This window comes from Lepidochelys kempii, chromosome 20 (genome assembly GCF_965140265.1).
Source record: "Lepidochelys kempii isolate rLepKem1 chromosome 20, rLepKem1.hap2, whole genome shotgun sequence".
In the NCBI taxonomy this organism is placed as follows: Eukaryota; Metazoa; Chordata; order Testudines; family Cheloniidae; genus Lepidochelys; species Lepidochelys kempii.
Genome location: NC_133275.1, coordinates 24840766 through 24866817, shown reverse-complemented (window position 1 = coordinate 24866817; position 26052 = coordinate 24840766). Strand labels below are relative to the sequence as shown.

Genomic DNA, 26052 nt, shown 5'->3' with positions numbered 1-26052 from the left:
TTTAGACCATGTTCCTGTCGTCTAATAAACCTTCTGTTTTACTGGCTGGCTGAGAGTCCCGTCTGACTGCGGAGTTGGGGAGCAGGACCCCCTGGCTTCCCCAGGATCCCGCCTGGGTGGACTTGCTGGGGGAAACACACAGGGGGCAGAGGAGGCTGAATGATCCGAGGTCAGACCCAGGAAGGTGGGAGCTGGGTGAGCTGTGTGTCCTGCAGACAGGCTGCTCCCCGAGAGGAGACTTCCCCAGAGTCCTGCCTGGCTTCGCGGGGAGCAGTTCCAGAGCATCGCCCAGGGACTCTGTGACACTTAGATTCTGGATTTCCGAGGCCTGTAGTTCCCTTTCCTGACGCCGGGCATGGAGGCTCTCATGGTGAAGGGGTGCCAGGACTTGTGCTGGCCCCTCTTTATGGGGCTGAGTTGCACCCTACAGAGGTCTGTTGGTTTATTAGGAGTATTAGGGAAGCACAGGGACACCCCGACTGAGAACAGAGCCCTTGTGCGGCAGGTGTGGCACAGAACCCAGCCAGGATCAGGGCCCCCAGCGTGCCAACCCCTGGTGGTAGCGGGTAGTGGCAGTGACAGCTGCTGGACTTCAGGGTTTGGTCATCCCTGCCCACACAAGCCTTGGGGCCGTCTGACCCCATCGGCAGCGTCTGAGGAAGGCTCGGGCTCAGGGTAACAGACCACATGGACAAGAGCCAAGTTCCCCAGTGGTGGCAAAGGTGTATGAGCCATGGCTGGATGCCGGGGCCATGGAGGGCAGCAGAAAAGTTTGATCTTGGTAGCGGGCACCACGCCCGCAGGAGCCCACAGCCCCTAGCGGAAGACTCGGCTCTGATCGCGCTGGGCGTGAAACTGTGCGAGGTGCCTTTGGCTGGGGCTCCCCGGGTGAGCCCGTCTCCTGGCTTTTGACGCTGTGCTGCTGAGGGCTTGTCTGTCCTGGGCTCCTGGTTCCGGGGCCCCAGGAACCCTCACCGGGCCTGGATTTTAAATCGTGAAATCGGCCACCTCCTCCCCAGAAATCGCTCCGTCGTGAACTCTCACAGCGCAGATGCATCAGCAAACAGACCATGGCCTGGTCGTCACTCAGCTCTGTGCGTTTCCCAGCTTCTCACAAGCTGGGCAGCCACCCACAGTGCAGAGTCCTGCGTCTGTCCCAGGAGCCTGCTGAAGCCGTGAGATGCATGCTGTAACCGCAGCTCCCCGTCGCACACCCTGGAGACCGCCTGGAGCTGTGTATGTCCCGCTGTGTTACGCCACCGCTGGGACAGCCGGCTTCAGACAATCGTACGAGAAACCTCGGCTTTCTGAAGAGGCTGTCAATATATTAGCACAAAGGCAGGGGCACGCAAGCAGGGGGTGTCCGAGAGCATCAGTGACTGAGAGGCATTTCCCAAGCCCGGGCAAAGTGTGACCGTGCGACCCAACGCCCTGGCTGATGAAGCAGGGCACAGCAACGTGTGTCCTGCCCACAGAGCTGCCATGCACCTGGCTGGCAGCCACAGCTGCATTCTCAAATCCCCAGCGTGAAACCAGACAGATCTTCCTGCCTGTCCACGGAGCAGGTCCTGACAGGTGGAGGACGCGTTAGGAAAGCACACTAAACCACGCTCCTGCTGACGCCTGGCCAGAGCCACGTGGCCTGGCAAACCGCACGGCTGCTGGTCCAGGGGCGAAGGCTGATCCGGCGTCGCTCGAGGAAGTACGAAAGGCCACCCAAACATTTCTGAGTGGACATGGGACCTGATGGTGTCCCACTTGAGCTGTTTAAAGGTGCTTGGAACCAGAGAGCATTGGGCTGCATCAGCTGTTCCGGAAAGTGTGGGCGCTGGACAAAATACCTGCAGAATGGATACAGCAAAGGGTCTAATGCCAAGTGGGTGTGGCCTACAGCTAGCAGGCTGTGATGTCCAGTGGGTAGCGCACCAGTTTGGGACTCAGGAGACTTGGGTTCTATTCCCAGCTCTACCTGTGACCTTGGGCAAGGCTTTGTGCCTCAGTTTCCCCTATCTGTACAGACTTCGAGCTCCTTGGAGCAGGATCTGTGTCATACTATGTGTTTGTGCAGAGCTAAGCACAGTCAGGTCTCAGTGGAGCTCTCTTGGTTCTACTGTAATTAATAACAATTAGCTGTTCTGTAAAGCTGGCTCTAATGAGATGGTATTTTGCAAAGCCAGGCAGAGCGGTCCCTGGGGGTCAGGAATGCTTTAGCACCGCAGTTATTTAGAGACTGATTTTTTTCGGGAAAGATGTTTTCAAGGCAAACCCCTTAACAGCACCTGGGCCCCCGGGTTCTACTCGCCCCTCCTGGCATGAGCTGAGGTTATAGCAGGCCATAAATTCAACCTGCCATTGGACGATGCTGCGATAAAGCATTTTGCTAATTGGCAGTTTCCAAGAAGGGACAATTTCCACCCCCCGAGCAGCTAACCTACTGCTTCTAGCCATGTGCCCGGCTGGGCCCCGTCACCGGAGCCTGGAATGCGTCTGATTGCTCTTCCTGGCAGCTGGCCTTGTGCTGGTTTTGGCAGACTGTTTATTGCCTGCGTGTGGCATCTCTGTCTGCATGGAGCTGGTGGTGGCCAAGCCCAGGGGCGACCCTGGCTAGCTCCATGGAAGTGCCTTGTCTTCTCTCGGGACTGGGTACAAACACCCTCCTTTGCAGGGCGGACACAGCCCGGGCATTGGGGCCCTGCCAGGCGCAAGTCACCGCCAGGGGCAATGGTCACGGGGCTGCCCAGGATCACCTCTGCAAAGCTGGGAGCTGGGACGCGATAGCCCGGGGTGCGGCCGTGCCTGCCAGCATTGCCCCGCAGTGTAACACCAGGGACTTTCCCAGAGCTGTGTGCACTCCACCTGTCGCAGGGATACGGTGCTCAGGTGTGGAGAGGGGGGCCAGCAACAGGGAATGGGGGCAGAGATTTGTCCAAGGCACAGTGGGGCTAGACCCCTGTCCCCTGGGTCACAGCCAGGACCCCACCTGCCAGCCCACGCTGGCTTCAGGTAGCGTGGGGCACAATGGACTTGACCCACTCGTCCGGATAAACTAGCTGGTTGCTCAGCTTCCTCCCGGGAGCTCTCTGAGATACCCGGGGAGGTGGCCGGAGTGGGGCAGCAGTGGGGTAGGTTCATCCCAGTGTCACGGAGTCCCTGGGCAATGCTCTGGAACTGCTCCCCATGAAGCCAGTCAGGACTCTGGGGCAGTCGCCTTTCTGTGAGCAGCCTGTCTGCAGGACACACAGCTCACACAGCTTCCACCTTCCTGGGCCTGACCTCGGAGCATTCAGCATCCTCTGCCCCTCCGTGCGCTTCCCCCCAGCGAGTCCACTCAGGTGGGGCTCCTGGGGAAGCCAGAGGGTCCTGCACCCCAACTCCGCAGTCAGACGTGACTCTCAGCCAGCCAGTAAAACAGAAGGTTTATTAGATGACAGGAACATGGTCTAAAACAGAGCTTGCAGGTGCAGAGAACGGGACCCCTCAGCTGGGTCCATTTTGGGGGGCAGTGAGCCAGACAACCACGTCTGCACTTCACTCCATGTCCCAGCCAGCCCCAAACTGAAACTCCCTCCAGCCCCTCCTCCTCTGGGCTTTGTTCCTTTCCCGGGCCAGGAGGTCACCTGATTCCTTTGTTCTCCAACCCTTCAGCTCTCACCTTGCAGGGGGGGAAGGGCCCAGGCCATCAGTTGCCAGGAAACAGGGTGTTGGCCATTCTCTGTGTCCAGACCCCTGCACACACCTGCCCTCTAGGGCTTTGCAAGGATCATACACCCTTACCCCACCCCCTAGATACTTAAGAACTGCATAGGGGAAACTGAGGCACCCCCACAATATTCGGAGGAAACATTAAGAACAGGCCCACTTCGTCACATCTCTCCCCCCTTCGAGATCGAACTGAGCGGGATCACTTTACCCGGTGACCTGGGGAAGTTCGAAGCCACCAATGTTCCCATGGATGCCCCAGCGTCTCTCCCATTCCTTGGTAGGAGTTACACCAGGCCCTTCCAGTTTCACGCCCTCCCTTAGGTCGGGGGTGGTCGATAGCACTCGCATGCCGCATATGGGAAGGTTTATGCGGCCCATGCCCTTTGGCCACCCCAAAACCCCAGGGGGTCAAACTGGGATTGGGTTTTCTCCCAGAGCTCCAGTCTGGAGGGCTGCAATTCGGGCTCTCTTGGTTAAGGGCCCCCATCTTGACCTGGGCCACATACTGTTCACTTACAGAACTAGCATGGAGACATCCCTTTCTCCACAACCTTGGCTCCCCAACAAGCTGGCCAAACACAGCCACTTGGTTATAGGACGGTATACCTTTCTTAACAGCTTTCACTCCATCTGAGACCTTCTCAAAGCTATCCACACTGGATCTTTCAACAGGAAAGTCAGTGGATCCATTCACAACAGAAAATTTCTGGCTATTAGGAACTGAAACTTTCTTGATTAAATCACTTTCACACCCTTCAGTTGCAGTAAACTGCTTGCAAAGACTCCATGAGGATTCCTTTCCCAAGGGCTTTTCTATGCAACAATTCACCCCTCCCAGAAATTCTGCTCTTACCCTCTTTACCTAGGGCTTGCTCTAGGGGAACACTTTCCTGAGCAACAACAGACTCTTTCTGGGTCTCCCTTACATCCAGAATCACCTCTGGCCCATCAGGCGGATTCCTACACAATCCCCTTTCAGGCAAACTTACAGACTTCCTAGATAAAAGGTTAGAAGCATTCTCCTTCCCTTTGCCACACACAAGTTCAGGAATCTTTTCCTCCTTGCTACAGGTTTCCACACCCTCAGTAGGTAACACAATCACACACCTTCATGCTCTCCTTGTGCCCTGGCTAGGATCTCACCCTGATTAGACAGAGTTGCTCCACCCTTTCCAACAACACACTAGCAACAGGCAAAATACAAGCACCAGAATTGTCTGGTCTCTGGGATTTTACATAGACCCTAACTGGATGCGACCTAGTTACAGGGCCATTCTCCCGAGCAGACAGAAACTTAGGACCCTTCCCTTCCTGGGCTTTAGCTGAGTCCAGAACCAGCTCTGAGACAACTGCACGACCCTCAACCATCACAGGCTGAAAGGCCCCTTCTGTCTGCTCCACAGACCAAGAAGAGCCGGACACACTTTCTCCTTTACCAGACACACAGGTTGGGATCTCATTCCCTTTGTCCCAGCACACAAGGCTGGTCACAGACAACTGCTTGGAGACCAGGGTAGCTCCCTCCATAGGCAAGTCAATACCCCTGACAGACAGAGACCCATTTCCTTCACTGTCCCAATTCTCCACCCAGCTAACAGGTAAGGTCCCGGGACTCTCATCTTCCACTCTCCTCGCCTTTGCACCCTGCTGACTGGACACAGCCATCAGATCACAAGGCTGCCTAGGCTCATCCAAACTTTCCTTACCAAGCACCTTGCCACTCCCCACAGATCCCCTGCCCTGCCTGTGTCTCCCCCCACTCAGCTGGGGTCTCAGCTCAGCACTGCCCTTGCTGTCCCAGTGGGGCAGGCCACTGCTTTCCTCAATGCATCAGAGCCAGCGAGAGTCCCCACTCTTGTGTGCAAGGGGGCAGGGAGCATCTCTCTGTCCCACCCAGCCCCAGGGGTCTGGTTACAGGCAGGCAGGTAGCCTGAGCCTAACGGCTCCTCCCTGCTGCCAGCCAGGTCATCTGCATTTTCACTGACCATTTCCCTCTCCGCCGATTGGTTCCCTGGATTCAAATTCAAACCCTTGGCAGTTACAGGAACAGGGCCTGGATCCTGTCCCAAAGAGACACAGTCACCCCACAACAGGGTCTCGCAGCTGGTGTCCTGGGGCACCCCAACGACCAGCCAGCCCCACTCCTCCTGGGTCTGCACAGGGATCTGGGCCATAGGGAAGGCGAGGGGCTTCGTCCCTGGGACCCTCACCCAGCTCACAGCGCCCCTCAGCATCTGAGGCTGCACCACCCAGGGTCTGACACCAGTTCTCTCTGTCCCAGGATCTCGCCACCCCAGGAATGTCTCCCCATTGACCATCACCTTCCGCTCCCACTGGGGGTCCGAGGGGCCTGGCCCCAGGAAACTCCACACAGACATATAGGTTGGGGTCAGGAGTGGGAACCTGTCCACCTCCCCACCCATCTGGCTGATGGAGTCTGTGGCCTTGGGACCCAGCAAGGGAGCTAGACACCGGGGCTTTTCCGCAGGGTCCCCCTGGTTCAAATCTCCAGCCTGCTCAAAGGCAGTGAGGTGGGCATCCACCCCGCCCCCCTTAACTAGGGGCAGCAATTTAGTCTCGAGGTTCCCTGCGGAACTGGCCCCCCGGGATCTATCCCCACTCACCCCGGGGAGGTCCCCTAGGCCTCTCCACCCCACCACCGCCAGTTCATGCTGCTGCTGCTTCTGCAGCTCTTTCTCGGGCTCTCGCTGTCTCTCACGGTCCTCTTGCTCTCTCGGACTCAGCTCCAATCCCGTCTGTCTCCGATCCCCCGATGGGGAACCCGATCGTGAAGACCCCCGTCTGGTCGGGGACAGGAGTCTTGGGGATGCCTGGCTCCCACTCCAGCTGCTCCCAGATCCTGCTATAGCCCCATTGGGGGTCAGGAATCTGTTCCTTAGAGCGGTCATCCTCCTCCAGCTGCACGGTTAACTCTGCTTTGGTGAACTTTCCAACGCTCAACCCTCTCTTTCTGCACAGGGTTACAATGTCCTTCTTAAGGAGACGGGGACAGGCCGTCACTCCGCTCTTCCCAAGTTGTTGTGGACTCAGAGGCCCGTGTGTTCTCAGCCCCCCATGGTTTCCAGGGAGAACCCCTAGTGTGCCAGCCCTTCTCGAGGTCACCCCCTCTTTGCCAGGGTCGAGCTTCAGACTCCTCCGCCCCTTGGACTGGTCGCTGCAATCCCCAGGGGACCCTGTTACTGCAAAAGTCCTTCTCTCTCCCCGCGCCAAGCTGCAGGCTCCTCCACCCCTGAGACTGCTCACTGCAGTCCCCAGGGGGACCCCATTACTGCACAGTCCTTCTCGCTGGTCACACACTCCCAGGGGTTAACCGCCCCCCGAAACCGCTCCTCTCTGAGCCTTCAGCAGGCCTGGTCCTCGGCGATCCCCCTTCGTGTTACTGCTCCCCAGTCACTTACTGCAGGAAGCGCCATCCACGGGGTGCAGAACATCCCACCGCTGCCACCAGTTGTCACGGAGTCCCTGGGCAATGCTCTGGAACTGCTCCCCATGAAGCCAGTCAGGACTCTGGGGCAGTCGCCTTTCTGTGAGCAGCCTGTCTTCAGGACACACAGCTCACACAGCTTCCACCTTCCTGGGTCTGACCTCGGAGCATTCAGCATCCTCTGCCCCTCCGTGCGCTTCCCCCCAGCGAGTCCACTCAGGTGGGGCTCCTGGGGAAGCCAGAGGGTCCTGCACCCCAACTCCGCAGTCAGACGTGACTCTCAGCCAGCCAGTAAAACAGAAGGTTTATTAGATGACAGGAACATGGTCTAAAACAGAGCTTGCAGGTGCAGAGAACGGGACCCCTCAGCTGGGTCCATTTTGGGGGGCAGTGAGCCAGACAACCACGTCTGCACTTCACTCCATGTCCCAGCCAGCCCCAAACTGAAACTCCCTCCAGCCCCTCCTCCTCTGGGCTTTGTTCCTTTCCCGGGCCAGGAGGTCACCTGATTCCTTTGTTCTCCAACCCTTCAGCTCTCACCTTGCAGGGGGGGAAGGGCCCAGGCCATCAGTTGCCAGGAAACAGGGTGTTGGCCATTCTCTGTGTCCAGACCCCTGCACACACCTGCCCTCTAGGGCTTTGCAAGGATCATACACCCTTACCCCACCCCCTAGATACTTAAGAACTGCATAGGGGAAACTGAGGCACCCCCACAATATTCGGAGGAAACATTAAGAACAGGCCCACTTCGTCACACCCAGGGAGAGATCCACCCCCGTGTAGAAGGCCGATGTGCAGCTTACGTGGACACCCTCAGATGCGGAGCCCATGCGAGCCCTGCAGTAACCCAGTGCCCGTCAGCAACCCTGGCACCTCCAAGCCTCCAGCAAACCAGTGGGTCCCGTTCCCGCCCCTTCCCCAGCGCGTGCTGAGCCCCACCCAGTTCACAACAGAGGTGTGCGTGGGCCAGGCTGATTTAGCAGGCACCGGGGGGGTGGGGGAGCCGGCAGCTGGGGTGCTCTGAGAGCGGGGCCAGGGCAGGGGCCTCGGGGGCTGCGTCACAAGGCCGTTAGGAGCTGCGGTGCGGGCCCTGCCACCCCCACATGGGAGGGACTCCCAGGGCGTCTGGCTAGAGAGAGACTCTGCTCGTGCACACGCCCCCCCTCAACCCCACCGAGATCCAGTGCCGGCTTCTGTTTCTAGCACTTCCAGCTCGCCAGCAGCGCTCTGGCACCCAGAGGGGTCCCCGCCGCACAGGCTGGGAGAGGTGCAGCCAGAAGGGGCTGGCTGGGGATCGGGAGCTCCACCAGCGGGTGGGGTGGGGCGGGGCGGGGGGTGGGATCTGGCGCCGGTTCTGGCCCGTTTCCTCGCAGTATCATTGCGGCATGGCCCTGACCCCCCTCGCCTGGATCGGGGCCCAGCAGCCGGCACCTGCCTTGCTCAGAGCGCCCCCTGGCAGCCGGCAGCGGGAGCCGCATGCCAAGCACGGTGCCGTGTATCGCAGGCTGCCTTTGCACGGGTGTCACTGCCCCCCAAAGGGCCTGGATCCCCTTTGCCCTTCCAGGCTGTCACGTCCACACCCGCCCCACTGCGGCCGGATCCCGCAGCCGGCGGCACGCTCAGTCCAGGTGGAGCGAATGACGAGGGGTGGGCACAGTGCAGCTAATCCCCTTGCAGATGCCCTGCGCCCTCTCGCCAGGGGCCCTCCCCTCTGTGCCTTGGTTTCCCCACCCATGCAGGTGGCGATGGGAGAGGCCCCAGAGCCTGGTGGAAGCCCCAGTTTATTCCCCACCTCCCACCCTTCGGGCGCTGCTGGGCTGTGGGTTTTACTTCATGTATCGGCTCAATTCCTGGCTGTGGCTTTTCCTCCTCCCTGGGCCAGCAGCCCCCCGCCCTCCCCGCCCCCCAGGGCCCGGCAAACACTGGGGCAGAGGCTGGGACCGCGGGCGGGTTCAGCTCCTGGGCTGGGGCACAGGGTCTCAGCAGCGTGGGTCAAATGCCAGCAGCTGCCTCTAGGGACGCAGAGCTGGGCCAGTGCTCTGGGCAAGTTCCCAGGGGCTTGTCCGCAGCACCTGGCGGGGAGCTGGAGCCCAGGGCACCCGGCTGGCTGCTGCGAGGACAGCACGTCATGGGGCTGGTTTCTCCTTCCCCTTGAATCGCCCTCACGCTCAGTTTCTCTCTCGAATCGACGTGCTCATGATTACATGTAGTAGGGTAACACATACAGACCCCGGCCGAGATCAGGGCCCCCTCGTGCCGGGCGCTGCCCAGATCCCAGCCCTGTCTGCGCAGCGCCCCACACAACAAGGGCCCAGTCTAAGTTGGGTTCCTTATGTGCTACCAGATCACTAGTAATATATCTCCCTTGAAAAGATTTGCCCCCTTCTTTTTGTCTCAGCTACAGCCAGTCTCCCCCGGGTCGGCTGATGGCCAGCCAGGCCATGAGCAGCAGCAGAATGGGGCGCGCGGGTCCCGCTGGCTGGACGCTCTCGTTCATCCCATCGCAGGGGTTTGGGTTTGCACCGGCGGGCGGGAGAGGGGAGCTCTGGTACAGCTGCCAGCTGTGAGGAGACTAGTGCAGTCGGTGGGGCTGGTTCTCAGTGACCCTCAGGCCCCTTTGGGCGTCTCTGGGGTGGCGTAAAGGGGCCTGAACGTGGCTGGGGACAGCCCTGGCGTTCCCCTCCGAGCAGGGGCCTCCCTGGCAGGTGTGGAGCTGGTACGAGGGCCCTGCTCCCAGCCCCTGGCAGGGGGAGGGTGGATTGCGGCATGGCCAGGGGCTGGGAGCGTGGGCACTGAGGCTGTTCACGGCTCCCTGCGGGGCACGCAGCATGAGGTACAGCAGCCCTGAGGCGACTCTCATTGACCCCAGGGCAAAGGGGGCATGAAGCCCAGGGACGGGGTGACGGAGAATCAGGCCCCAGTTGGGTCCCCAGCACAGCCAGCTGCCGCGGAGCAGTGGACCACAGGGGTGCGCCAGGTCTCGCTGCAGCCGTCTCTCACCAGGGCTGGAAGGGGCAATCAGCGGGGGGCAGGCGTGACCCGTGCAGGATGTCCCAGGACACGTGACGCCTGGGAGCTGCTGGAACAGAGCCCCGGGAGGGCGCCGCAGGGGACGGGGTGTGGGGACCGGGGAAAAGCACGTCGGCAGCAGCCCCATTGGGACCAGCCGGCTGCGGATTCCCCCCCGAGATAGGCCCTGTGGGAACTTTCACAAGGCAAGGAATCGGTGCTAGTGCGGGGGTGTCACGGCGTGGGGGGGAGTCCAGGGCCTGCCCCCCTCTTCCTGGGATCCACTGAGACGCTCAGCCAGCCAGCAACACGGAAGGTTCATTGGACCACAGGAACACAGTCCCAAACAGAGCTTGTGGGGACCCCCAGGACCCCTCAGTCAAGTTCTTCTGGGGGAGCAGGGAACCTAGACCCCAGCCCTGGAGTTCCCTGCGTTCCTCCCCTCAGCCCCAAACTGAAACTGAACCCCCCCAGCAGGCTCCCTCCTGCAGCCTCCGTCCACATTCCTGGGCAGAGGTGTCACCTCTCCCTCCTGGCTCAGGTGACAGGTTCTCAGGTCTCCCCTCCCCAGGGCACATTCCCAGGTCAACACTCCCCCCTCCCTGCTGCCTCACAAGGGGCCTTTGTGTTAGAAGCATTACAGGCAAGGTCTGGGCGGGGCTGTGATCTCGGTGGGGATCCGTGCAGCACCTGGCAGGATGGGGCCCTGATGTCAGCTGGGGCCTTTGACAGGCTCTTTTCCTGCGGCTTGCCGGTGGGGTTTAGCTGCTCAGATCCATGCCACAAGCCACGTGTGGAGAGAAGCTGGAACGTGTCTTCACACGCAATGGTGGGGAGCGGTCTAGTTGTGTGGGGGTGGGGGCGGGGGCGGTGCAGGGAGCCCTGCAGGGGCTGGGAAGAAGTGTCTCATAGGACGTGCGCCGACCCCTTCCCCTGCTTCCCACTGGGGCCAGCGCCAGGGAATGGCCCTGAGAGACGTCCCAAAACCTGCAATGAAGAACAGGCTGAGGCAGGGCAAAGGGTTGGTTGGTCCCGGCCCGGCCCTGCCACCTCAGGGGCGTGGGCACCTCCAGCTAGTGCCAAGAAAGAAGCCAGCTGTGGGATCCCAGCCCCACGTGCCAGGTGCCAGGCAGGGCAGTGGGTGGCCAGAGCTGAGATTTCAGGGGCTCCCCAGCAGAAAGGCCCAGGGCAGCTGGCCTGGGAAGGAAAAATCGGCTTGGTTTGAAGCCTCGTTCGAAAGGCAGCCCAGCCGGCGAGATCGAGGCGAAGAGCACCGCTGCTGAGCCGCTGGCATCACGCCCGCCGCAGCCCTGGGGCTGGCAAGGAAAGTCTCCGTGCCAGGCACTGACCAGCCCCACCCCCACTTTTCTTGGCAAGCGAGGCCGTCCCGTGCCAAAGGGATATGCCAGCAGCAGTCAGTGCAGGCTGTCTGGCTCTGCGCCCCCCTCTAGTTTCGGGAGGCAGGACCAGGCACCCCCCGCAGCCCCCCCCTGCCGGGGGCATGAAAGCTGGCTCTGCAGCCCGCAGCAGCACAAACTGGTGTGCTCTTCCTGACCAAGCCAAGCCGATCGTCTGGCAAAAGGGCTGGACGGGACCCAAAGAACGAGGGGCAATGAGCTGGGAGTGGGGTCCAGTGACTTAGAGAAGGGAGGGGCTAAGGGTCAGGACTCCTGGGTTCTCTCCCTGGCTCTGAGGAGGAGTACTCGCTAGTGCAAACAGGAATCAGAACTCCTGGGTTCTCTTCCCAGCCCTGACCTTGGCTGAATCACTTAACCTTTCCCTGCCCCTCAGTTTCCCCGTCAAGTGGAGTTGATGATGTCTCTGGGCCCATGGGGAGCGCTGTGAGCCCCTGGGATGGGAGGGACGAGGGTCGGAGCCCCCGGGCTGCCTTCCTTGCAGCCATACAGCCTTACAAACAGTGGGGTTAGCTCCCAAGGGACCCCCCCCCGGCTGGATAAGGGGGACCAAAGGCAGCAGCTGTTCCCCATGAGCAGCCAGAACGATGGTAGTTAGAGCTTAGAGCATTAATTGCCAAGTACGGCACAGTGCAGCCTTGCCAGTGAAATTGGCCCTCGCTCTGCTGCATGCCCCAGACCTGCTTCCCCTCCCGGCAGGCAGAGAACAGCGCGTTCCCCAGTATCGACCGGGCACTGCGGGGAATGTGAAAAGGGAGGCCCCGGCTGTGGAGCTGGGTGGAGTTACGTGGCCGGGGCTGAGCGGAGGGCAGGCAGCCGGGTGACCAGGCTGCTCCGGGGCTGAAAGCTCTGCTTTGGGCAGCAGACTCCCGGGCGTTAGTCCCACGCGGTGCTGCTCAGGAATCCTGCCCCGCTGCAGAGCAGGCCCTGGGGCTGCCCTGCGCTCCTTGGCCAGGGCTGCTGACTCCACCACAGCCCAGTTCGCGACCCTCCCTTCTCTCAGTCGGCGTTTGGCTGGCTTCAGCTTGCAGCCCTTGGGTGGTGTGCGCACCCTGCAACCAAGTTCTGTTCCCCAGGAGCCCGTCGCTCCAGGGCCGGTGTCGGATCCTGGAGCAGTCTCGGGGCGCTTCTCTGACCCTGCCCAATTGACCAGCAGAGAGCTCAGCTCCCGGGGGCTCGAATACAGGGGGGGGCTCGAATACAGGGGCTGGCTTGCAGCAGCGCTTGCTGTCCCAGGAGTGCTCGAGACCAGCTGGGCCCACAGCTCATTAGCAGACCAGGCACCCAGAGAAGGTGCCCAGGAATATGGGGCAGAATCCCCAGGCTCTGTAGGGCCATGTGCCTTGCCCCTGGCTGCTCCCAGCTGGTCATTACAGCAGCTCCACAGCTCCCAGGCGGTCCCCTCCCCTAGATCTCTGAGCATGCACTACCGGGCCTGCGTTTTCACTCGCGGCCCGTGCAATCCCACACATGCCGTCAGCACGCACAGACCCTTGTGCAAAACTGGCCCTGGAGCCCTTGACCTCTGTCTCCTCATGGCTTAACTCACACCGCTGGGTCCTTGCTTCCTTTCCCCATCCCTCGGAGACCCCCCGACAGTAACTCAGAGAGACAGTGGTAACGAGCGCAGATTAGTCGCCGATGATTGGAGTAAGGCACGGGCAGGGAGGCCATTGATTTTCTGTGTTCCTAGAACCCCCTTTCCTGAGCTTGCTGCAGTGCTTACAGCAGGGGCCTCTCCGTCTTCCCCCAGCACCTTATTAGCCCCTGACCCTCTGCTGTGGCCTTGGTGCGAGGAGTGATCCGGCGCTTTGCTCCCTCCGTTTGCGCTGGTCACGCCCGAGCCCCATGGGCGGCTCATGACTGAAGCTGTGACCGGCACCGTACTGAGAGGAGGGGAGCGTCTGAGAGACGTCGGCAGTGCGGTTCCTAGGGTGTCAGGCCAGAGGGGACCCCGGGGACCCCCTTGTCTGACCCCACGGCCCCAGATTCGTCCCCGATTGAACTAGAGCGGAGGTCCCAGCCTGGATTTAGAGACTGGCTAGTGATGGAGAATCCTGCTCCACCCTTGTAATGTGTCCCAGTTGTTAGTCACCTGCCTCTTGAAAACTGGCACCTGTGCCCAGCCTGAGTTTGCCTCGCTCCGTCTTCCTGCCGTTGGCTCCTGTAAGACCTTTCCCGGCTCCACGGAAGAGCCAGGGCTCCCTATTCCCCTGCAGGTGCTCGGGCCACAAAGAGACTTCATGCCTGAATCCCTGGGTTAGGCCCCACTGCGATCCACAAACCCCCGTCAGCACCTCAGTGTTTGCAATAACCGCTCCCTGGGCACCGAGGTTTCAGCCTCCGGGCATGCGGACGGCTGCCTCCCGTGAGGTGCCGGCCGCCCAGCCCCCCTGCAAGCGGTGAAGATGGGCCGGGGGGGTGGCTGTCTCACTCGGGGCACCGCGCACCTAACTCCACCCAAAACGCCCAGGGCCAGGACGGTGGCGGCCTAACCGCTAGCCCAGTGGTTGGGGCACTCCCAGGGTGCGGGAGACCCCAGTTCAGTTCCCCCTCTGCCTGATGAGCCCGGGGCGGGACCCACTGGAGTCCTGACTCCCTGCCCCATTTGCTCTAACTCACTGTTCCCCAGCAGCACAGGGGGGCCCTGACGCTCCAGCCACGGGAGTAATGCACGTCGCACGTCCCCCCACCATGGTTAGTGCGGGGCTGATGCTCTCTGGGTCCTGCCCTTCCGCCGGGTGCCAGGCAGAGGCAGGGCAGGGCAGGGGGGCAGGAGCAGGTGCCCCCGCCTTGGCCGCTGTCTGACCGTCAGCACAGAGCCAGGCAGCGGCCAGTAGATGGCAGCATCGGCTCAGTGAAACACTGGTGAGCTTTGTTCCCTTTCTTCCATGGGTGCCAGGACCGGGGTGTGGGGGGACCCCCAGTCCCCCCTGTCCCCAGGGTTGGTACGGCAGCAGGGCCAGCATTGCGCAGAGAGCACCTACAGTGTCATTCGGGAGGCCACCTCGGAGGCAAGTAACTGGGACGTCCGAACCATTTCATCTGGGACAGTTACCTCAAAAAAGGGACGATCCTGGGCAGATGTCATCGCTCCCATCCAGAGGCAGAAATAGAACCCAGGAGTCCTGGCTCCCAGCCTCCCCTGCTCTAACTGCTAGACCCCACTTCCCTCCCAGAGCTGGGGATAGAACCCAGGAGTCCTGGCCTCCAGCCCCTGGCTATAACCAGAGCCCTGCTTGCCTCCCAGCTCAAGCTCCCATTCTGGATTTGCGCTGCCAGGCACCTGTGTTTCCTCCAGGCCGAGGGCCCCTCGCCCGTGGCTGCATGGCGGGTCCCTTCCTCACCACTGCCCCTTTCCCAGGCTCCTCCCCAAGAAGCTGCTGCCCAGCTCCGGGTGTGAGCTCACTGACGTCACCGGTTTTCTCATAGCCACAGACACAGACCAAAAAGCTGGGCACTGTCCCACAGAGCTGCCAGTCCTGGTATCAGACAGGAGACAGCAGCTGGACACAGGCAGGCAGGCAGCCCAAGGGGACAGTGGGCAGCCCCGCCCAGCGTGACGGGCCGTGGGCCCAGCCCCCCAGCAGCCGGACCCTTCTCAGGGGTTTTCTCAGCCTCCTGGCAGAGCTGGGTTCTCAGGAGGGATTTGCAGGAGCAGGGGGGCTGTTTCCAGGGGGCTCTGTGCGGGGCCGGGGGAGGGGAAGCGCCAAGGGGCCAGTTTGGAAACGTCCCCAGTGGGGGCTGGAGGCTGGGATCAGGGACCGACTGGAGCCGGGAGCTGAGGTCGCAGTGGGGAGTGAGAGATGCTCGGCAGGGTGGGGTTAGGGCATCCGTGGCCTTACAGCGAAGCCCAGCAGCTGGTGTTTGATGCGCTAGCCCGGGGGGGCCAGCCTGGGCTCCGGGGCCACGTGCGGCTCTTCAGACGTTAACACGCGGCTCCTTGTCGAGGCACCGACTCCGGGTGCCAACTTTCTAATGTGTCGGGGGGGGTCACTGCTCAGCCCCCAGCTCTGCCTCTGAGAAGGGGGCCGGTGGAGGGATGCAGAGAGAAGGGGGCCGGTGGAGGGATGCAGAGGAGGGGGCCGGTGGTGGGATGCAGAGAGAAGGGGGCCAGTGGAGGGATGCAGAGAGAAGGGAGGTGATGGAGGGATGCAGAGGAGGGGGCCAGTGGAGGGATGCAGAGAGAAGGGAGGTGATGGAGGGATGCAGAGGAGGGGCCGGTGGAGGGATACAGAGGAGGGGGCCGGTGGAGGGATGCAGAGAGAAGGGGGCCGGTGGAGGGATGCAGAGGAGGGGGCCGGTGGAGGGATGCAGAGGAGGGGGCCGGTGGAGGGATGCAGAGAGAAGGGGGCCGGTGGAGGGATGCAGAGAGAAGGGAGGTAATGGAGGGATGCAGAGGAGGGGGCCGGTGGTGGGATGCAGAGAGAAGGGAGGTGATGGAGGGATGCAGAGGAGGGGGCCGGTGGAGGGATGCAGAGAGAAGGGGGCCAGTGGAGGGATGCAGAGAGAAGGGGGCCGGTGGAGGGATGCAGAGGAGGGGGCCGGTGGAGGGATGCAGAGAGAAGGGAGGTGATGGAGGGATGCAGAGGAGGGGGCCAGTGGAGGGATGCAGAGAGAAGGGAGGTGATGGAGGGATGCAGAGGAGGGGCCGGTGGAGGGATACAGAGGAGGGGGCCGGTGGAGGGATGCAGAGAGAAGGGGGCCGGTGGAGGGATGCAGAGGAGGGGGCCGGTGGAGGGATGCAGAGGAGGGGGCCGGTGGAGGGATGCAGAGGAGGGGGCCGGTGGTGGGATGCAGAGAGAAGGGAGGTGATGGAGGGATGCAGAGGAGGGGGCCGGTGGTGGGATGCAGAGAGAAGGGAGGTGATGGAGGGATGCAGAGGAGGGGGCCGGTGGAGGGATGCAGAGAGAAGGGGGCCAGTGGAGGGATGCAGAGGAGGGGGCCGGTGGAGGGATGCAGAGAGAAGGGAGGTGATGGAGGGATGCAGAGAGAAGGGAGGTGATGGAGGGATGCAGAGGAGGGGGCCCGTGGAGGGATGCAGAGGAGGGGAGCGGCTGGGAGAATGGTCTCTGCAGCTGCGTTCGGCATGGAGCTGAGCGGGGCAGGACTGCGTCTGGCCAGGCCGCAGCGAAGGCTGCTGCAGAACTGAGCTGATCAGAGCCTGGGCCAGAGTTTTACCTTCTCTGCTGCAAGTTGGGAGCGGCCGCCAGGATGGATCGCTCAGTAACTACCCTGGTCCGTTCAGACAGGACCCTGGGCTAGAGGGACCATTGCTCTGCCCCGGGGGGGGGGGGGAGGCCAGATCGTCGCCCGGTCACCAGGACAGAACGGGTAAGAGCTGGAGCCTGGCTGGGAGGGGCGAGTCGAAGGTGACGCCCAGGTGACTGGCAGGTGCTGGCATTGTCCCAGGGTCTGAGAAAGGGCAGAGCAGGGTGGTCTTGGGAGAGGCGGCTTGGAGCTGGTGGCTAGACATCCAGGAGGGATGCCGGAGGGAGGGGCTGAGCTTTGCCTTTGGCCGTAGGCCAGGTCCGAGGAGATGGGGAGCCAGCCGGGAAGGAACTGGCCGCAGCAGATTTCAATTAGTTGGCTGCGTCTGAGTTGGCAGGGCCTGTGGAAAGTCACAGGACACGTCGGGAACTGGCTGAAGCCGTCTTGGAGCCCTTCGCGCTGCTCTGCGAGACTCCCGGGACGGGAGAAGGGCAAACAGAGCACTTAGCGCAGGACCCGGGCACGGCAGACCGGTCGGCCTGACTCCGAGAGCTGGAACGATCCTGGACCAAATGACTAAACAATGGGACTGCCGGCACCAGGAGGATAGTGGGGTTAGGAGGAACAGCCAGCACGGCTTGGTCAAGAGCCAACCCTGCCAGACCACCTCCTTCGACAGGGCTCCTGGCCTGTGGGGAGCAGCGGATAGATCTGCCCTTCCCACGGGCTTGTGACAGGCCCACCTGACTTCCCATGAGCAAACCAGGGGAACGGGGACTGGGGCAGTGACTGTAACATGGGGGACAACAGGCTGAGAGAGCGAACACCCAGCGTAGTGCTCAATGGGGCACTGTCAGACTGGGGGGGGGGGCATTTCCAGGGGATCCCACAGGGGTCAGGTCTGGGACTGTCCAATATGTTCATTAACGACGTGGATCGTGGAGTGCAGAGCGCGCTTAGAAATGGGCGGATGACACCCGGGTGGGAGGGGCTGGGAGCACTCGGGAGGCAGGTTTGGGATTCAAAACGACCGTGACAAACTGGAGAATTGGTCTGAGATCAACAAGCTGAAATTCAATAAAGACCAGTGCAGAGTCCTGCACGTGTGACGTTATTGACATGAACTGGGACCGTATAGATCATTGTTGCAACCAAGGTCCTGTAGTTGCACCAAATCTTGTACAAAGGAGTCCAGGGCAGGGTCTATGAAGCGGTTGTGAGTTGCTGGGTATGAGGATGCTGTCTGCGTGTGTGTGTCGTTTGGGTAGGTGACGTTACGGCTGTTGGCTCTGGCCTTGTATCTCAATGTGTTGTGATTCTAACACACGCTGGAGAGCGCCCAGAGGAGAGCGGCCGGACTGAGCGAAGGTTCGGCCAGCCCGCGTGTGAGGAACGTTACAAACCCCGGGCCTGTTTGGTCCGGAGAGGAGAAGCCTGGGGGGGCCCTGAGAACTGGCCTCACACGCGCAGGGCTGGGGCAGGGAGAGGGTCTGTTCTCCAGGGCCACTGGGGCAGGACAAGGAGTCCGGGGCTCCGTCTGCAGCCGGGGAGGGTTCGTTAGAGATCCGGGGAAACGATCCAACGCTCAGGGCGGTGACGCTGTGGGCCAGGCTCCCCGGGGCGGTTGTGGGATCCCCGTCACTGCGGGGGTTAAGAGCAGGTGGCCAAACCCCTGTCAGGGGTAGTCGGTGTTTGCTTGGCCCGGGGTCAGCGCTGGGGGCTGGACTAGGCGACCCCTCGGTCCCTCGCAGCCCCACGCATTGGTGACAGTCAGCTGTGGGGCGTCAGCAGAGAGCTGGTGGGTGAATTGGGTTGTGGGTGTGCTTGCCTGGAGACCCGGTGCAGAGGGAGAAGAGCAGGGGGTGCAGGCCCCAGGCCGCTGGAGGGCCTGAGCTGGACCCCCCAAAGGACGCACGGCCTGAGTGAGGAATGTGGTCTCGGGGTTTCCAGAGGAGCGTGGCTGGTGGGCCGGGGGGAGGCTGCCAGACTGGCTCTGAGCTGTAGCTGGAAGAGGTTGGCAGAGATGGGCAGAGCAGTGTCTGTGGCATGCATGGGGCTGGGCTGGCGCTGGAGGGGGCTGGGCTGGCGCTGGGGGGGGGCTGGGCTGGCGCTGGAGGGGCTGGGCTGGCGCTGGGGGGGGGCTGGCGCTGGGGGGGGCTGGGCTGGCGCTGGCGCTGGAGGGGCTGGGCTGGCGCTGGAGGGGGGGCTGGGCTGGCGCGGGGGGGGGCTGGGCTGGCGCTGGGGGGGGCTGGGCTGACGCAGGAGGGGGGCTGGGCTGGCGCTGGGGGGGGGCTGGGCTGGCACTGGAGGGGGGCTGGGCTGGCGCTGGGGGGGGCTGGGCTGGCACTGGAGGGGCTGGCGCTGGGGGGGGGCTGGGCTGGCGCTGGAGGGGGGCTGGGCTGGCGCAGGTGGGGGGCTGGGCTGGCGCTGGAGGGGGGCTGGGCTGGCACTGGAGGGGGGCTGGGCTGGCGCTGGAGGGGCTGGGCTGGCGCTGGAGGGGCTGGGCTGGCACTGGAGGGGGGCTGGGCTGGCGCAGGTGGGGGGCTGGGCTGGCACTGGAGGGGGGCTGGGCTGGCGCAGGTGGGGGGCTGGGCTGGCGCTGGAGGGGGGCTGGGCTGGCGCTGGAGGGGCTGGGCTGACGCAGGAGGGGGACTGGGCTGGCGCTGGGGGGGGCTGGGCTGGCACTGGAGGGGCTGGCGCTGGGGGGGGCTGGGCTGGCGCTGGAGGGGGGCTGGGCTGGCACTGGGGGGCTAGGCTGGCGCAGGTGGGGGGCTGGGCTGGCGCTGGAGGGGGGCTGGGCTGGCACTGGAGGGGGGCTGGGCTGGCGCGGGGGGGGCTGGGCTGGCACTGGAGGGGGGCTGGGCTGGCGCGGGGGGGGCTGGGCTGGCACTGGAGGGGGGCTGGGCTGGCACTGGAGGGGGGCTGGGCTGGCACTGGGGGGGCTGGGCTGGCGCGGGGGGGGCTGGGCTGGCGCTGGAGGGGGGCTGGGCTGGCGCAGGTGGGGGGCTGGGCTGGCACTGGAGGGGGGCTGGGCTGGCACTGGAGGGGGGCTGGGCTGGCGCGGGGGGGGCTGGGCTGGCACTGGGGGGGCTGAGCTGGCACTGGAGGGGGGCTGGGCTGGCACTGGAGGGGGGCTGGGCTGGCACGGGGGGGGCTGGGCTGGCACTGGAGGGGGGCTGGGCTGGCGCGGGGGGGGCTGGGCTGGCACTGGAGGGGGGCTGGGCTGGCGCGGGGGGGGCTGGGCTGGCACTGGAGGGGGGCTGGGCTGGCACTGGAGGGGGGCTGGGCTGGCGCGGGGGGGGCTGGGCTGGCGCTGGAGGGGGGCTGGGCTGGCGCGGGGGGGGCTGGGCTGGCGCTGGAGGGGGGCTGGGCTGGCGCAGGTGGGGGGCTGGGCTGGCACTGGAGGGGGGCTGGGCTGGCACTGGAGGGGGGCTGGGCTGGCGCGGGGGGGGCTGGGCTGGCACTGGAGGGGGGCTGGGCTGGCGCGGGGGGGGCTGGGCTGGCACTGGGGGGGCTGAGCTGGCACTGGGGGGGCTGAGCTGGCACTGGAGGGGGGCTGGGCTGGCACTGGAGGGGGGCTGGGCTGGCACTGGAGGGGGGCTGGGCTGGCGCGGGGGGGGCTGGGCTGGCACTGGAGGGGGGCTGGGCTGGCACTGGGGGGGCTGAGCTGGCACTGGAGGGGGGCTGGGCTGGCACTGGAGGGGGGCTGGGCTGGCACGGGGGGGGCTGGGCTGGCACTGGAGGGGGGCTGGGCTGGCGCGGGGGGGGCTGGGCTGGCGCTGGAGGGGGCTGGGCTGGCGCTGGGGGGGGGCTGGGCTGGCGCTGGAGGGGCTGGGCTGGCGCTGGGGGGGGGCTGGCGCTGGGGGGGGCTGGGCTGGCGCTGGCGCTGGAGGGGCTGGGCTGGCGCTGGAGGGGGGGCTGGGCTGGCACTGGAGGGGGGCTGGGCTGGCGCGGGGGGGGCTGGGCTGGCACTGGAGGGGGGCTGGGCTGGCGCGGGGGGGGCTGGGCTGGCACTGGAGGGGGGCTGGGCTGGCGCGGGGGGGGCTGGGCTGGCACTGGAGGGGGGCTGGGCTGGCACTGGGGGGGCTGGGCTGGCACTGGAGGGGGGCTGGGCTGGCACTGGAGGGGGGCTGGGCTGGCGCGGGGGGGGCTGGGCTGGCACTGGAGGGGGGCTGGGCTGGCGCGGGGGGGGCTGGGCTGGCACTGGAGGGGGGCTGGGCTGGCGCGGGGGGGGCTGGGCTGGCACTGGGGGGGCTGGGCTGGCGCGGGGGGGGCTGGGCTGGCACTGGAGGGGGGCTGGGCTGGCACTGGGGGGGCTGGGCTGGCGCGGGGGGGACTGGGCTGGCGCTGGAGGGGCTGGGCTGGCGCTGGAGGGGGGCTGGGCTGGCGCAGGTGGGGGGCTGGGCTGGCACTGGAGGGGGGCTGGGCTGGCACTGGGGGGGGCTGGGCTGGCACTGGGGGGGGGCTGGCACTGGGGGGGGCTGGGCTGGCACTGGGGGGGGCTGGCACTGGGGGGGGGGCTGGGCTGGCACTGGGGGGGGCTGGGCTGGCACTGGGGGGGGGCTGGGCTGGCACTGGGGGGGGCTGGGCTGGCGCTGGGGGGGGGCTGGGCTGGCGCTGGGGGAGGGCTGGGCTGGCGCTGGAGGGGGGCTGGGCTGGCACTGGGGGGGGCTGGGCTGGCGCTGGGGGGGGGCTGGGCTGGCACTGGGGGGGGCTGGGCTGGCGCTGGAGGGGGGCTGGGCTGGCACTGGGGGGGGGCTGGGCTGGCACTGGAGGGGGGCTGGGCTGGCACTGGGGGGGGCTGGGCTGGCACTGGGGGGGGCTGGGCTGGCGCTGGAGGGGGGCTGGGCTGGCACTGGGGGGGGGCTGGGCTGGCACTGGAGGGGGGCTGGGCTGGCACTGGGGGGGGCTGGGCTGGCACTGGAGGAGGGCTGGGCTGGCACTGGGGGGGGGCTGGGCTGGCACTGGAGGGGGGCTGGGCTGGCGCGGGGGGGGCTGGGCTGGCGCTGGGGGGGGCTGGGCTGGCGCGGGGGGGGCTGGGCTGGCGCGGGGGGGGCTGGGCTGGCGCTGGGGGGGGGCTGGGCTGGCGCTGGGGGGGGCTGGGCTGGCACTGGGGGGGGGCTGGGCTGGCGCTGGGGGGGGCTGGGCTGGCGCGGGGGGGGCTGGGCTGGCACTGGAGGGGGGCTGGGCTGGCACTGGGGGGGGGCTGGGCTGGCGCTGGGGGGGGCTGGGCTGGCGCTGGAGGGGGGCTGGGCTGGCACTGGGGGGGGCTGGGCTGGCACTGGGGGGGGGCTGGGCTGGCGCGGGGGGGGCTGGGCTGGCGCTGGGGGGGGGCTGGGCTGGCACTGGGGGGGGCTGGGCTGGCACTGGGGGGGGGCTGGGCTGGCGCTGGGGGGGGGCTGGGCTGGCACTGGGGGGGGGCTGGGCTGGCAGTGCCTGTGACCAGCCCATCCAGTGGGCTGGGAGGTGTGAGGCAGATGAGACAGGGCAGGAGGTGGAGAGGCCAGTGGGGCTGGGGGGGGCCGGGACTGGAGTGGGTCTGTACTGTGGGAGAGCAGGGGCTGGGGTCCCAGGGTAAACAGAGGGGTAAACAAAGCAGCGGAGAGCAGACATTGCACCGAGTACAGTCTGGACACAGCCCCTGCCCCCAAAAGCTCACAGTCAAAACAGACAAGGGGTGCAAGGAGAAACTGAGGCACTAATTGGGACAAGGACTTGGCCAAGGCCATCCTGAGGAGCTGGGACTGGAAGCCAGGTGTCCCCCGTCAGCAGGGGCTGGGGCTCCTGCCCCAAAGCAGGCTGTGCTCTAACCAAGGGGAGGGCTCTTACCCCGCCCCTGGGGAAACTGAGGCACGGAGCGGCAAAGGGCTCTCCCTAGGGCGGGAGGGAATCAGTGGCTGAGCTGGGAAGGGAAGCTGGATCCCTCGGCTCCTAGCCCTGCCCCTTACCCACAATCCCAGCCCTCCGGCAGGGGGTTGGGAAGCAGCCCGGATGCCTGCCCCTGAGTGGCTGGGGCGTTTGTGCTGGGAGGGGAGGGAAGTCGGGCAGGGGCCGGCCCCCTCTCCCCGGCTGAGGGTCCGGAGCCGGCGGCCGGGCGCTCAGCACTGGGGCTTGGCGGAGCCCGGGCCGGGCTTTCCTGTTCCTGCTGCACTCAGAGAGAGCGGAAGGAGGGTAAAGCCACGAGCTGGGCAGGGCTGGAGGAACCTGCCCTCCCCGCTGGCGAGGAAGGGCGACTGACGGGGGGCGGCCTTTCGGGGGCACCTCACAACCCCAGATCCGGGGGCACCCACTGCGCCAAGACCCCCCCTGCAAGACACTTCCAGAGCCCAGGAGCAGCCGAGTGGCTAGAAACTTTGTCAGCCATTTGCTTCCCAGAGCGGTAGCTGCCCCGGGCCAGCGTGGCACCAGGAGGGCACTGCCAAGGGCATGCTGACAGCTGAACCGTGTTGCCAGCCCGATTGCGCCGCCCGGGTGTCTCTGACCTGCCAGCGTCTCTGCCAGAACCGCTTTGGCACCGCTGCCCTCCTCTGCCCAGCCTGTGCCCTGCGAGACCCGGAGCTTGGCAGACACAGCAGGGTGTGACTTGGGGTCCCCCCGGGGGTTGGGCACCACGGCCATGGCGCAGGAGAGGAAGAGGAGAAGCTTGCCCCGGATCCCCGAGCTGGAGCTGCTGAGCAGACAGGACGACGAGACGTTTCTGCCCAGCTCCCCTGGTGCCTCCAGCGGCCCCCAGTCCCGGCCCAAGTCAGGCTCGGCCTTCAGGCCCCCCCACTCCCCCATCTTCTTCCCCAACAACTCGCCCACCTTCCTGACGAGGCTGCGGGTGAACAGGAGCATTCAGGAGCATCACCGCAAGTTGAAAGGCTGGTAAGCGGCGGGCACCTGGCTGTGAACCCTCCCCTGCTAGCCCGGGGGTCCGTGCCCCAGCGCGCCCTCCTGCCTTCACACCCCCAGGCCTGGGCACATCACACCCCCAGCGGCACTGCCAGCGTGCCTCCCAGGCCCGGGAGAGCAGCGTGGGGCATCCTGGGCTCTGGCAGGGAGAGCCCCCCATACAACACCCAGCCCTGCCCGCGAGGGACACCTAGGGCTGGGTCTCCAGTGCCCCTCTGCCAAGGCTGGCAGGCTGGGTGGTTGGTGCGGCTGGACCGAATGCACGGCAGCCCCCGCCCTGCTGTAGGGCATGGATCTGCACCCAGAGCGGCTGGGGGGGTCCCCCAAGAGCTGCTGTCTCTGGACCGCTGCAGCATCCCCCCCGGTCTAGTAGTTAGGCTGGGATGGAGGGGCTGGGAGCCAGGACTCCTGGGTTCTTGCCCTGGCCATAACAAGGAAGCGCTCTGTGACGGCATTAGCCGAAGGCCCCTGTGGCGTCTGGCAGAGTGAGTGCAGCACCCCCGGTGGGTCTGCAGGGCAGCTAGGACGGGGTTTAGGGGTTTGTCGTCCCCTGTCAGCCGCTCCCAGCACTTTGCTAACTTCCATGAAGCCTCTATGTCTAGAGGGGCAGGGCATCATCCCCCATTCCCAGACTGTGGGGAAACTGAGGCACTCGCTCCAGATCACACAGTAAGTGATAGAACAGAGATGGACCCCAGGAATCCTGACTGCTGGTCCCCCCACTCTAATCACTCCACTCCACTTGTCTTGCCAATTCCAGGAGTCCAGGTTCCCAGCCCCCATTCTAACTACTAGACCTCCTCCCCTCCCAGAGCCAGGCTAGAACCCAGGAGTCCTGGCTCCCAGCTTCTCGCTATAACCCAGTAGACCTCACTTGCCTCCCAGAGCTGGGGAAAGAACCCAGGAGTCCTGGCGTGCATCCTCCTTGCCCCCAGCTCTAACCACTAGCATCCATTCATCTCCCACTAAGACATTGCCTGAGTGTGGGCACTGCGTTTGCCCCATGTCTGGCACTGCTGAGCCCTGCTCCCGTGGCTCTGGGTGCAGACAGGCCCTGCTCCGTGCAGGAAGCATCTGGCCTGGGACCTCTCTCTCCGCTCCGCTGCTCCCGGGAGCTGCTCATGCTCCTTTGCCTGCCCCCTCATGGCACAGAGTCAGTGGCCAGAACATCACCAGCACCTGGAGCTGGGGGAGCTGGTGGAAGGTCCGGCTGGAAGAGCTTTGGGGGCAGAGGAACAGCCCAGGGACCTGGGGAGACAGTGTGGTCTGGTGAGAACCTGGAGACGGGCACTCTGCCCCCTTCTCTGCCACGACCTGCTGGGCTGCCCTGTTCTGCACCTCAGTTTCCCCTCCTGCCTGAGACAGCGAGCTCTCAGGGGTAGGGGCTGCCTCGTCGTGCAGCCCCTGGCATTGCTCTCAGTTGGCACTGCCCTTGCTGGTGTCCCTCCTGTGCCGTAGCGGCCTGCTTGGACCTCTCACGGCCCCGCCGGCTCTAGGGCTGACCCGCCGGCTCAGGTCAGCAGCGCCCGCGACCAGTCTGGGCAAGGGTGTGGGGGGCAGCGGAGGAGGAAAACACGACTCGGGGGCTCGTTGGGTGGGTCTTGCGCCGTAAAAGGGCTGCTGGAGAGACAGCATCAGCTCGGAGCTGTTGAGCAACATGTAAACAAGGGAAAACGGGGCGGCTGCGCCGTGGGAGGCCTGGCCCCCTTCCATCGGGTCCTGAGCTGGGCTAAGCACCCTCCCCCCAGCTGAGTGGGTCCAAGGCCCTGCGCTGGGCCCGGGACAATGGGCCGAGAAAAATTGGGATTCTGGCTGCAGCCCCCCGCCCCGGGGAGCACAGAGAGACCGGGGCAGTGGGAGCTCTCGTTCGTAATGAACAGGGTGGGCCAGGGCTGCCATTCGGACTCCTAGGTTCTGTCCCTGCCTGCTGTGCGCCTCACTTTCCCCTCCCTCCTTATTTAGATTGTGAGCGTTTTGGAGCAGGGGCTGCCCCTGGGTATGTGCAGCGCCTGGCGCGAGGGGGACCCTGATCTCAGGGGGCGGGGCCTACGCAGCACCTGGTGCAACAGGGCCAATTGTACCCCACAGTGTGTGGGGGAGAGAGGGAGGGTTGTGCCTCCGGATGCTAGTTGCTCTAAAGCCCCTTTTGTGCTTCTCTAAAGATGAGACTCCAACGATAACAACTAACCACTAAATCCTCCAGCCCCAGCCTGACGGTCAGGTGGCCCGAGAACAACCCCGCCGGAAACAGGAGGAGATTCTCTGCAGGGAAGGGCTAGATACCAAGTTAGATGGGCCCATTGGTCTGGCCCGGGGTGGGGGGCGGGGGCGGTGGTTCCAGGCCCATTGGTCTGGCCCGGCTAGGGCAGGGTTTCA

General features: G+C 64.8%; 1 protein-coding gene across 10 annotated transcripts in view; it reads left to right on the top strand.

Moving 5' to 3' along the window:
* PDE4A (phosphodiesterase 4A) overlaps positions 1 to 26052 on the top strand; it is a 162548-nt gene that overhangs the window by 96369 nt on the left and 40127 nt on the right. The window contains exon 1 of one of the 10 annotated variants that reach the window (XM_073318234.1): positions 22829 to 23649. The exons of the other annotated variants lie outside the window; for them this stretch is intronic. Coding sequence (XP_073174335.1) covers positions 23399 to 23649 — 251 coding nt within the window. The 5' untranslated portion in view covers positions 22829 to 23398. Of the gene's footprint in view, positions 1 to 22828; positions 23650 to 26052 lie in introns of those variants that run through there. 10 annotated transcript variants of the gene reach the window in all.